Here is a 12,716-nt window from a genome sequence, read left to right as displayed (position 1 = left end):
ACAATGTTAAGTGAGAAGACTAAGATGAGTATCAGAGGGATAGCTGTGTTAGGCTGTATCTGCAAAAACAATGTATCCGGCGAAGCGGGTCTTTGCCCACAAAAGCTTATGCTTCAAGGGTTCTGTTAGCCTATAAGGTGCCCCAGGACTTCTCATTGTTTGACTAAGATGGTGACCCCTGGGTATTTTTAAGTGTTTTATAGCAAGCAAAACTGAATATATTTTGGCCAACCTTGCTTTCCTGTCCCCTTTTTCTCTGTGTGCAGAACTGCCTGTTGCTATTTCAGCTTCAGTGCTGCAAACCAACTCTTGGCGGGCCTGGGGAAGGAGGGCTCACACATGCTCCATCCAGAGCAACACAAGAGAGTGAGGGTAGAGACAGGAGGTGCAACTGATACAAATGTTTTTTGCAACTGGTGCTGCTACAGAAGAAAGGATAGCAAAACTTTCCAATGCCATTGCCTACGGTCTGCATTACAAAAACACAGATATTTTCAGGCCGTCATCATAGGGATATCTACATGGGGGCCAATTTAATAATGGTTATTTATACAACACTCATTTTCTGCGGCCAACCTAATTGGTGCAGTTGCCTTTGCCTCAATGGTCGGTTAAGACACTGGTAAAATTCATGAGTGAATATAGGTGTGGTAGATCACTTCCTAATCTGTGCATGCTTCTCAGTGGCTGATTGGTTTGGCATAACAGACCTTGTAGTAACAGAGGTACTGCACTGCAAGTCAAGAAGCAAATTACTGTTAGAACTGTGTGTATGAAACTGAGGAGCTAGAAGGATGGTCTAGTGGATAAGGTAGTGGATTAGGACTTGAGAAATTTGGATTTAATCCCTGCTTCTGTTACTTGGCCACCTATATTACCTTGAATAATCTACCTGTACATCAGTCCCCCCATCCCCCGGCAGAAAGGGTGATAATAGCACTTCTCCACCTTGTAGGGAGATATTGTGAAAATTAAATCCACTAATGATTGGCACATGCAAATGCTGTGGTGCTGAGGGCCCTATAAATCCCTAGATGAACGTAAGAATGGCTGCATTGGGTCAAACCAAAGGTCTGTCTAGCCCAGTCTGCTTTCTTCTCACAGTGGCCCGAGGGAATGAACAAAACAGGTTCCCACCTCCTGTCAGTCACCCATTGCCAGCGTCTGCCAAACAGGCTAGGAACACCATCCCTGCCCATCTTGGCTGGCAGCCATTGATTGACCTCTTCTCCATGAATTTATCAAGTTCTTTTTTGAATTCTGGTATAGTCTTGGCCTTTGCAAAGTCCTCTGGCAAGGAGTTCCAAAAGTCGACTGTGTGTTGTGTGAAGAAAAACTTGCTTTTATTTGTTTTAAACCTGCTACCTATTAATTTCATTTGCTGAACCCTAGTTCTTATGTTATGAGAGGGAAGTCGTGTTTTCTGCAGAGGGAAGTCGTGTCTAACTAATCTATTAGAATTCTTTGAAGGGGTTAATAAACATGCGGACAAGGGGCACCCAGTGGACATAATATACCTAGATTTCCAGAAAGCCTTTCACATGGTCCCACACCAAAGGCTTTTATGTAAATTAGGCGGTCATGGGATAGGAGGAAAGATCCTTTCATGGATCGGGAATTGGTTAAAAGACAGAAAACAGAGGGTTGGAATAAATGGTAAATTTTCACAATGGAGTGGGGGTAACTAGTGGTGTTCCCCAGGGATCAGTCCTGGGACCGATCCTGTTCAACTTGTTCATCAGTGATCTAGAAAATGAGGTAAGCAGTGAGGTGGCAAAGTTTGCAGATGACACCAAGTTGTTCAGGACAGTCAAAACCAAAAGGGATTGTGAAGAACTACAAAAAGATTTCAGCAAACTGAGTGATTGGGCAGCAAAATGGCAAATGAAATTTAATGTGGGTAAGTGTAAGGTAATGCACATTGGAAAAAATAACCCAAATTACACGTACAAAATGATGGGGTCAAATTTAGCTATGACCGATCAGGAAAGGGATCTTGGAGTTACAGTGGATAGTTCTCTGAAGACATCCACACGGTGTGCAGCGGCAGTTAGTAAAGCAAATAGGATGTTAGGAATTATTAAAAAAGGGATAGATAATAAGACAAAAGATATCATACTTCCCCTATATAAAACTATGGTACGCCCACATCTTGAGTACTGTGTGCAGATGTGGTCTCCTCACCTCTAAAAAGATATATTGGCATTAGAAAAGGTACAGAAAAGGGCGACTAAGATGATTAGGGGTTTGGAACGGGTCTCATATGGGGAGAGGCTAGAGAGACTGAGACTTTTCAGTCTGGAAAAGAGGCGATTGAGGGGTGATATGATAGAGGTATATAAAATCATGAATGGTGTGGAGAAAGTGAACATAGAAAAATTATTTACCTTTTCCCATAATACAAGAACTAAGGGACACCAAATGAAATTGATGGGTAGTAGGTTCAAAACTAATAAAAGGAAATTTTTCTTCACACAGCGCACAGTCAACCTGTGGAACTGCTTGCCGGAGGAGGCTGTGAAGGCCAGGACTCTATTAGGGTTTAAAAAAAGAGCTTGATAAATTTTTGCAGGTTAGGTCCATAAATGGCTATTAGCCAGGGGTAAAGTATGGTGCCCTAGCCTTCAGTACAAGGGCAGGAGATGGATGGCAGGAGATAAATCACTTGATCATTGTCTTCTGTTCTCCTTCTCTGGGGCACCTGGTATTGGCCACTGTCAGCAGACGGGATACTGGGCTGGATGGACCTTTGGTCTGACCCAGTATGGCCATTCTTATGTTCTTATGAGTAAATAACTCTTCTTTATTCGCTTTTTCCACTCCAGTCATGGTTTTATACATCTCTATCACATACCTTCTTGGTCATCTTTTTTCCAAGCTGAAAAATCCCAGTCATATTAATCTCTTTATATGGCAGCAGTTCCAGACCCATAATAATTTTATTGGTCTTTTCTGAACCTTTTCCAATTCCTGTATTTTTTTTTTTTTGAGATGAGGCAGTCACATCTGCACACAATGTTCAAGATGTGGGTGTACCATGTCTTTATCTAGATGCAGTAAGATATTCTCTGTCTTATTATCTCTTCTCGTCTTGAGGCTTCCCAACATTTCTTGCTTTTTTTGACTGTTGCTGTACATTGAGTGGATATTTTCAGACAAATACCCACAATGACTGTAAGATTTGTCTTGAGTGGTAACAGCTAATTTAGACTCCATCATTTTATATGTATATTTGGGATTATGTTTGCCCATCTGTATTCATTTGCATTTATCAACATTAAACTTCATCTCTTTTGTTGCCCACTCACCTAGCTCTGTTAGATCCCTTTGATGTTCTTCACCAAATTTTGCCATCTCCCAGTTTTGCTTTCTCCAGATCATTTGTGAATATGTTGAATAGGGTTAGGCTCAGTACGGACTCCTGGAGGACAGCACTAGTTACCTCTCTCCAGTCTTTATTTATTCCTATGCTTTGTTTCCTTTTATTAGCCAGTTACCAATCCATGGGAAGGATCTTCCATTTTATGCCAGGACAGTTCACTTTGCTTAAAACCTTTGGTGAGGGACCTTGTCAAAGGCTTTCAGAAAATCTGAAGTACACCATATCCACTTGATCCCCCTTATCCGCATACATGTGGATGCCTTCAGAGAATTCTGTTAGTTTGGTCAGACATGATTTCCCTTTACAAAAGTCACCTTGACATCCATGTCCCCCCAATATCTCCCCCCGCAAAAATTATATTCTATGTCTGACAATTCTGTTCTTTCTTTTCTGTAGTTTCAACCAGTTTGCCTGGTACTGAAGTTAGAACTTACTGGCCTTTAATTCCCAGAAGCACTTCTGGAGCCCTTTTTAAAAATTGGTGTCACATTAGCTATCCTTCAGCCATTTGGTACAGAAGCTGATTTAAGATAGGTTACAAACCACAGTAGTTCTTCATTGGAATTGGCTAGAAACTTGCCCACATCTTGCAAGTAGCATAGTGTATACCTGCAGCTAGTGCATTGCAATTAAAGAATTTTTTATAAAGCCATCTGTATTAATTAGTGCTCCCCAATCATGGAGTTGCAGTATTTGTCAGAGAAATCAATTTCCATATAGTCAGTAAATGGCCAGCTGTCTTTAAGTCCTTCTGTAGCTTCTTATAAGGATTCCTATTGCACAATCTTTGTTTTTACCTTTGGGAACTCCTCCTCTCTCACTTTGGCTTTTTTGTAACATCCTAAGATTGTACAAAACCTTAGCAACTCCTGTTTATCTTTGTACCTTCAGGATCCGGGTGGACAGCTGTGTTTGAACCAGTGAATTCAAAGCCCCCAGCACCCTGTGTGGCCATGGATGTTGGATCAAGTGTGTGGGATTCAGCAGCACCAGAGACAGCCACTCCTGAGGAGAAAGGATGGGCGAAGTTTACAGACTTTCAACCTTTTTGTTGGTAAAGGAAGCATAACTACCAATAACTTCTCCACAAATTGTATGTGAAAGAAGGTTTGGAATGTGGTTGTGTGGAATAACTAGCTAGGAGTCTCTGCTGTAATCTTTCTTCTCTCTAAATCTTGTCTTTGTGGATTCTGAATCAATACACCTCTGTTTGCACTGATTGAAATCAGTGCTATTGGTATTTTTATATTATGATGATGCCATAATGATAATAATACTATAATGTCACTGTTGCAAAGCTCTTAATACACTCTGTGTTGTTAGGGTTTCTTGTAATGACTTATTCTTTAGGGCTACATCTACACTGTCCCCTCCCTTTTGAAAGAGGCATAAAAGGCAGCACGAAAATGCAAATGGTGCAGTACTTTTGCATAATGGCAGCTACTTGACTTCTGGAAGAGCTGCTTTTGAAATACAAAACAGCCGTGTAGACGGGGTTACTTGGAAAGGAAGTCCCACTTTCGAAAACACCCTTCTTCCTGAAAAAAAAGAATTAGGAAGAAGGGTGCTTTTGAAAGTGGGACTTTCGAAGATACCCCATCTACACAGCTGTTTTGTGTTTCAAAAGCAGCTGTTCTGGAACGGCGAGTGGCCATCATTATGCAAAGGAAGTGCTGAATATGCAAATTAGCACCTCATTTGTCTTTTTGATCCGCCAGTGTAGACATAGCCTAGGAGTTTTTTAAGTTGCATATATTAGGGCTAGAGCAGCTTCATTCTCAGGTCTTTTCTTTTCTAGCTCAGAATCAGGTCCCCGATGTAGTTCTCCTGTGGATACAGAAAGCAGTGACTCGGAGCGAAACACCAAGCAAGGCCAGGACAAGAACTGTAAGTGGCAATAATATGAAATATTAAATGATTGGTGTTTAAACCTCTGAATTTTTTGTGATTCACCTCATGCCAGTTTAGAGCTTGATTCTCCTCATTAACCTAGAAGATCCCCTCTGGTGCTTTGCTTTTCAGGACCTCAGACTGATCTTTCTGGTGTCAGACAACCAAATTTCAAGACATTAGCAAACACCAGAACAGCTTGAAACAACTGTGCCAGGGACTTGTTCCCCAGAGGATACCAGGGTAACAGGCTTCCCGCCCGCCCCCGTTCACCAGAACTCCACAGTGCGGATCCTGGGAGTGAGAGTTGCACACTCGTTTGTCTGGGTGCCGTCAGCCTCTGGAAATGATGCCACCAGCATGGGGTAAACCTGATGGATCTTTGTGGCACGCAGACAACTTGGCAAAGGCTTCAGTCTTTGCTAAAATCTCTCACTTCAGACCTGACAAATTCATTACACCAGGCACAGCTTACAAGTCTTTTATCCATAAAGAAGAACATGTAACACAGCTACAGTAAGCTTGTAACTTGTGAACATTCACAGTCAGTGTGAGTGGCATGTTGTAGAAAATATTTACAGGATAGCGTCTTTATTGGAAAGTTCTTTAGGGATTTGGAGTTGAAATTAGTCACCAGAAGCTAATGCACCTTGGTGGTGGCCCATTCAGGGAAGCGGGAGTTTGGCTAGTGATATTATGCAAGGCTCTGTTTTTTTAGCTTTGTGCAATACTAAAGGGAAACCATGAGAGGCAATGACAAATTATCAAAGTCATTTAAAGATACAAAAGAACTTTACAACATGGTAGGAATTTGCCCTGTCTGTGAGTAGAATCAGAATATCACACAGACCAGGCATAAACACTCTTTATCCTTCACTGAAGAAAGCCCCTCGCAGGGAAGCTGTTTTCAAGAGCATTTGGATCCTAGCTCTTGAGAAACCAAATGGCTCAGCAACAGACTGATCTTTAGGAGGGAAATGGACTTTAGTAACAGGGAACGGTGACTGTTAGTAAGTGTTGGTCCCACTTTATGGTTTAGTTTTGGGTTGCAATAACCATTCTCTTGTTTCTGGTTAAATTCTTACTCTTTCTCAAACCTTCTCCTGATTTATTACAAGTGTTCCCAACTGCTTTGTGCTTCTCAGGAGTGGGATTTAAGGTAGAACTAGTAAATTGTAAGGGGCTAAGGGGAGTGATTCAGAGGAACCTGGGAATTGGGATGCATCTATTGTTAACCTGCAAGGAGCAGTTAGAACTGACCGAAGCATGGTGAAGAGTGCTCAAGTGGCTGAAAGCCTGGTGATGCAAAGGTGCTGACACCGTGCTACCGAAAGAAAGACTCCCTCTCGCAGGAGGTAGGAGAGTAACAAGGTGGCTTAGTCCTGGGGCACTCTTTACCTTCTGGCTGTCAGTAACAACACACTGGGTTTTCTGAGCAAATATGGTCACCCCTCACGAGTGGTCCTTGTGAAAGTCCATCATAACACTGATGTTCCTGTGTTGGGAAAATGCAGCAATTAGGTGTTTGCTGTTGCCATCAATGCCAAGAGCCAGAAATTTTGCTCCAAAGTGAGCATGAATCTGAGCTGGTTATGGGACATGTACTTTCTGCGCTAGTCCCAAGGCTTCTTATGTGTCATTCCACTAACTCCTGGAGTACCAGAGAGGCTTCCAGAATCAAGAAACAAGTCTGTAATAGTTCTTGTAGCACCATATTTGCCAAGAGAGTTTTGGCTAATAGCTTAGTGCAGATATCTATTCATCCTTTCATGCAACTCCCACACTGTCCAGGCCTGTTCTCATAACAGTATGGCCAAGCACTTGATCCAGAACTGAAGTCACTACACTTGATGTTGTGGCTGCTGGCTAGTTGAATACCACAGACAGAGTCTGCTTCCTAGTGGTTTAGCAAATTGTTACAAAGAGCAGGAAAGCGTGTACCAGAAGAACACACGTGCATATGAATGAAAAAAGTTTTCCAAATTGTGCAGCCTAACATAGTCTGGACCCAGTCCAGCCCCTTCCATATTACCTACTATCAGTCACTTACAGCACTTTAGAGAGGCTAGCCTCCATGTTAGCTTTGTTAAGCTCCACTTTGTGGTGATTTCAGCTTACCATTTGCCTATACAGTCCGGCTTGGTCTTCTCTCATCCCATGGTATCAATGTTTTGCAAAGGGCCATTGTGCATTTACCTGCAATTAGAGAACCTATCTTTTCTGACACCTCAGTCTAGTTCTGTGACACATGGAGCCTCCATTTGAACCTCTGTCAGACTGGACCCTCACTCATAAGGCAGCATCTCTAGTGGCCATTACTTTGCCAGGAGAATGACTGAGCTTCAAACCCTTCCCCCCACCTTCTGTACTACATGACACACAGTCACATGGTGCTGCAGTCATAACCAAAGCTCATTCTGAGCGTGCTCTCAGAATTTCATCTAAACCTGTCAACCTTCTGGACTGCTTCTTCCCAGAACCACTGCTGGCACGGAGAAGAGAGATGACACATGCTAGACGTATCCAGTATGCTGACAGGATCAATTCATTCACCCACGAAATCATTCAGTCCCACGAAAGCTCATCATCTACCCAATAAATTATTTTGTGACTGCTTTTTTGTTTTGATGGAATACAGACTAACATGGCTACCTCTCTTTCAGCCTGTTTCCCTGTCTGTCTAAAGGGACAGCTGTGTATGCTAACAGTCAAGCACCTCCTCACAGTGGGGATGAAAATTGTTAACACAGTGGAGCTAAATGGTGTATCTCTCTGAACAAACATCACTGTCATTCCTTATTCCCACCATTCCCAGGGGATACTGCTTGCCAGTCATCCGAGAGCCACACCATTTCATGCCTGAAGCAGAGAGGAGAGTGAGTTACTGCAAAATAGAGACAATGGATTTCAGGGGGGCAGATTTTGGTAAACTCAACTGGTAGGTAAGGTCCCATGAGAAGCAAATCTGAGGGGAAAAGCAGCCAAGGAGAGTTGGCAGTTTTTCAAAGGGACATTATTAAGGGCCCAAAAGCAAGCTATCCCGCTGCGTAGGAAAGATAGAAAATATGGCAAAAGTCCACCTTGGCTTGATCTTGCATGATCTCAAAATAAAAAAAGGAATCATATAAAAATGCAAACAAGGACAAATTACAAAGGATAAATGTAGGCAAACAACACAAGAATGCAGGAGCAAGATTAGAAAAGCTAAGGCACAGAATGAGCTCAAACTAGCTACAGGCATAAAGGGAAACAAGAAGGCTTTTTATAAATACATTAGAAACAAGAGGAAGACTAGGGACAGGGTAGGGCAGTTCAGTGAGGAGGAAGAAACAGTAACAGGGAACTTGGAAATGGCAGAGATGCTTAATGACTTCTTTGTTTTGGGCTTCACTGAGAAGTCTGATGAAGGAATGCCCAACATAGTGAATGCTAGTGGGAAACGGGTAGGGCTACAAGTTGAAATAAAAAAAGAACAAATTAAAAATCACTTAGAAAAATTGGATGTCTGCAAGTCACCAGGGCCTGATGAAGTGCATTCTAGAATACTCAAGGGGCTGATAGAGGAGGTATCTGAGCCTTTAGCTGTCATTTTTGGAAAATCATGGGAGACGGGAGAGATTCCAGAAGACTGGAAAAGGGCAAATCTAGTGCCCATCTATAAAAAGGGGAATAAAAATAACCCAGGAAACTACAGGCCAGTCAGCTTAACTTCAGTGCCAGGAAAGATGATGGAGCAGGTAATTAAAGAAATCATCTGCAAGCCCTTGGAAGGTGGTAAGGTGATAGGGAACAGCCAGCATGGATTTGTAAAGAACAAATCATGTCAAACCAATCTGATAGCTTTCTTTGATAGGTTAATGAGCCTTGTGGATAGAGGAGAGCGGGTGGATGTGGTATACCTAGACTTTAGTAAAGCATTTGATACGGTCTCTCACGATATTCTTATAAAAAAAAATAGGCAAATAGCAATTTAGATGAGGCTACTATAAGGTGGATGCATAACTGACTGGATAACCGTACTCAGAGAGTAGTTGTTAATGGTTCTCAGTCCTGCTGGAAAAGTATAATAAGTGGGGTTCCGCAGTGTTCTGTCTTAGGACCGGTTCTGTTCAATATCTTCATCAATAATTTAGATATTGGCACAGAAAGTATGCTTATTAATTTTGCAGATGATACCAAGCTGGGAGGGGTTGCAACTGCTTTGGAGGATAGGGTCATAATTAAAATGATCTGGATAAATTGGAGAAATGGGCTGAGGTAAACAGGGTGAAGTTTAATAAGGATAAATGCAAAGTGCTCCACTTAGGAAGGAACAGTCAGTTTCACACATGCAGAATGGGAAGTGACCACCTAGGAAGGAGTATGGCAGAAAGGGATCTACGGGGTTATAGTGGACCACAAGCTAAATATGAGTCAACAGTGTGATGCTGTTTTAAAAAAAGCAAACATGATTCTGGGATGAATTAACAGGTGTGTTGTGAACAAGAGAAGACCAGTCATTCTTCCGCTCTACTCTGCGCTGGTTATGCCTCAACTGGAGTATTGTGTCCAGTTCTGGGCACTGCAGTTCAAGAAAGATGTGGAGAAGTTGGAGAGGGCCCAGAAAAGAGCGACAAGAATGATTAAAAGTCTAGAGAGTGTGACCTATGAAGAAAGGCTGAAAGAACTGGGCTTGTTTAGTTTGGAAAAGAGAAGATTGAGGGAGGATATGATAGCGGTTTTCAGGTATCTAAAAGGGTGTCATAAGGAGGAGGGAGAAAACTTGTTGTTCTTGGCCTCTGAGGTTAGAACAAGAAGCAATGGACTTAAACTGCAGCAAAGGAGGTTTAGGTTGGACATTAGGAAAAAGTTCCTAACTGTCAGGGGGGTCAAGCACTGGAATAAATTGCCAAGGGAGGTTGTGGAATCTCCATCTCTGGAGATATTTAAGAACAGGTTAGATAGATGTCTGCCAGGGATGGTTTAGACAGTACTTGGTCTGGCCATTGGGGCAGGGGGCTGGATTCGATGGCTTCTCGAGGTCCCTTCCAGTCCTAGTATTCTATGATTCTATGAAAGTAGCTGTGTTTCTCTGAGGTGCTGATGTCAGTGTGGATCCCACAACTCGTCCTCCATCCCTCCTCATGGGGGGGACCTCATCTATATGGGCTTTGAATTGTGAAGGACCTGAAGGAGAATTGTTGCTGCTCTATGCTGCATGCCCTTGCACAGGAACACAAGGAGGTGCGTGTTCAAAAACAAAATCCCATATATGAGGCTTATGCCTGTGTATGGTGAGAGCCATACTGACAGCACCATTTCAAAGTCCCACAGCTACTGTAGAGTAAGTAACCATTCTGTTTTACTGACAGTATTTGGATTATACCTGAGATTTTTAGCAGGTCGTTCTGTGTTTCTGTTGATTTTTTTTTCTTTTTTTAATTGATTGGAATTATTTACTCTTTCTCTGCAGCCAGCACTGCCTCACCCTGTGTTTGGAATGTCTGTGTGTCAAGGAAGGCACCCCTGGTAGCTTCAGACAGCAGCTCGTCTGGAGGTTCAGACAGCGAGGAGGAAGAGGATAAAGCTGATATTGTCACAGAAACCATCAGTACAGGTTCAGGCCAGGAAACCATCAAACTGACCATGGATGCTAAGAATGAGAAGGCTGTGTTCACCAGGTGCGAAAGAAATCAGCTGGGAATGGGGTTGATATGGCCATTAGAACTTTGTAAAGTGTAATCTGAATCCAAATATGGCATAAGATAATTGGCAACTCATCTCTGATTTAAAATCAAGGGCAAATCACGCAGAGGATGCAAAGCCTATCATGAAAATAAGATACAAATGTAACTACATGGGAACGTCACAACTCTGAGGATTAGTGCACCAGCTTTTTATTTTATGAGACCTAGGTTCTGAATGTTGAATAGAGACAGTTTTGTTATTGTGGTTTGTGGCCTTTGAGGGTACTGATAAATTAAAATATTTAGTACTGCTGCGCAAATGCTGTCTCAGCTCACACGTGAAAATGTAGGTCTTGCTACCCACTGAGTCATGTTGCAAAACTACCATGTACTTGGCAGTATCAGTTTACATGAGATGTAGGAGTGGTAGGGATGTAAACCAAGAGAGAGATCCACTAGCAGAGCTATGCGAGGTTTGTGTCACAAATAACTTATGGTGTTATGGATCAGTACTGAGAGTGGCTCCCAGTAGAACTGTGGGGGACAAGGGATTGAAATGGCTCAAGTGATTGTTCTTGTCGTGGCTGATTCACCAGCCTGGCATTTGAGTGCAGATGATGGGGGCCAGTTAACCAAATAAAACATTGCCAGACACTGTCTCTGCAGTTCCTGGAGACAGAAGATTTTCCTGGTTTCAGTTTTCTGTGAAATCAATCAGTAGCTACCACCACCAACTGTACAAAATCCCCTTTTCAGGAAAGAAAACTCTTGGAATCTCTTCCCTGAGAGTAAAATCCCCAACCTCCTTTTCCCAAAGAGTTGGAATATAGAAAACAAAACAGAGCACCCCACAAAACCACGCAGGTATCTGTCAGCTCTTTAGTAACGTGTCTGTGGCCAGGCACGTAGTTTTAAGCCACAAAGGATCAATCAGTACTTGCTAACAAAGAAAAGGCACATTTATTATTAAAACAAGACTATCTTTGCAAGTGTTGTGAATGACTTAAGGTTAAACAAACAAATGTGAATTAAATCAAAACACAGAGATTTTCACTGGGTCAGATTCTTGGTTACAGAAGAGAACAAAAGGAACAAATAAGCAGCTCAGACATAATTTCCAACCCCCTAAACAGCGAAAACAATAAATCTTATGGCTACCTAAGCTTTTCCCTACTCGCTTTCTGATGAGCCCAGGGGACATTTTCTTTCCTTTTCTCTCTTTCTCCTCTCTCTTGCCCCCAACCCCCATGCTTATGTTGTATGAGCCAGTTAACTCAGGGACCCCAATATTTGGAAACTTACTAGGAACAGATATTCAGCTAGGGTATATAACATAGAAATTCCTTGCCTTTTGGGGCTGGTCAGCTTGAGGTGCCTGGTGGTTTAGTACTCCAGAGAACACTTGCTGGGAACAATGAAAGGCGGCTCACAGAATGGTGTGGTAAAGAACATGGCTGTAAAACCAAGCAAAATTACTGGAGAAAATAAACCAGTGACAGACTTTGGAGAAACCAGTCTGCGATTAGGTTTTGTTTTTTGTTTTTAAAATCTGAACATTTTTGAATTTGTGTCAGTACAGGCTGCCTTTCTGCTGCAGACTTGAAACAAAAATCTGATGCATAAAATGTCAGTGCTGGCAAGCAGTATGCTTCAGTAGAGCTACCTGGCTAAATGGGACAGACTTCCATGCATAGAGATGTCATGGCCTAGTAGATTGTTTTCTGAGAGCTGGCTGAGGAAATTAAAGGTGGCCAGATGTTTCTAATCGGGTTTCTGGG

At 42.4% G+C, this 12,716-nt stretch overlaps 1 protein-coding gene across 2 annotated transcripts in view; it reads left to right on the top strand.

Annotated features, from left to right (window-relative positions):
• The window catches only part of PPP6R2 (protein phosphatase 6 regulatory subunit 2), a 168,259-nt gene that overhangs the window by 128,854 nt on the left and 26,689 nt on the right, over positions 1-12,716 (top strand). For both annotated transcript variants that reach the window (XM_074976508.1, XM_074976499.1), the window contains exons 20-22: positions 4,274-4,436; positions 5,181-5,269; positions 10,725-10,932. In XM_074976508.1, the coding sequence (XP_074832609.1) occupies positions 4,274-4,436; positions 5,181-5,269; positions 10,725-10,932 (460 nt within the window). The remainder of the gene's footprint in view (positions 1-4,273; positions 4,437-5,180; positions 5,270-10,724; positions 10,933-12,716) is intronic.

This window comes from Carettochelys insculpta, chromosome 1 (assembly GCF_033958435.1).
Source record: "Carettochelys insculpta isolate YL-2023 chromosome 1, ASM3395843v1, whole genome shotgun sequence".
Classification (NCBI taxonomy): domain Eukaryota; kingdom Metazoa; phylum Chordata; order Testudines; family Carettochelyidae; genus Carettochelys; species Carettochelys insculpta.
The sequence above is the reverse complement of the archived record's forward strand: the minus strand, read 5'-3'. Positions and strand labels throughout refer to the sequence as shown.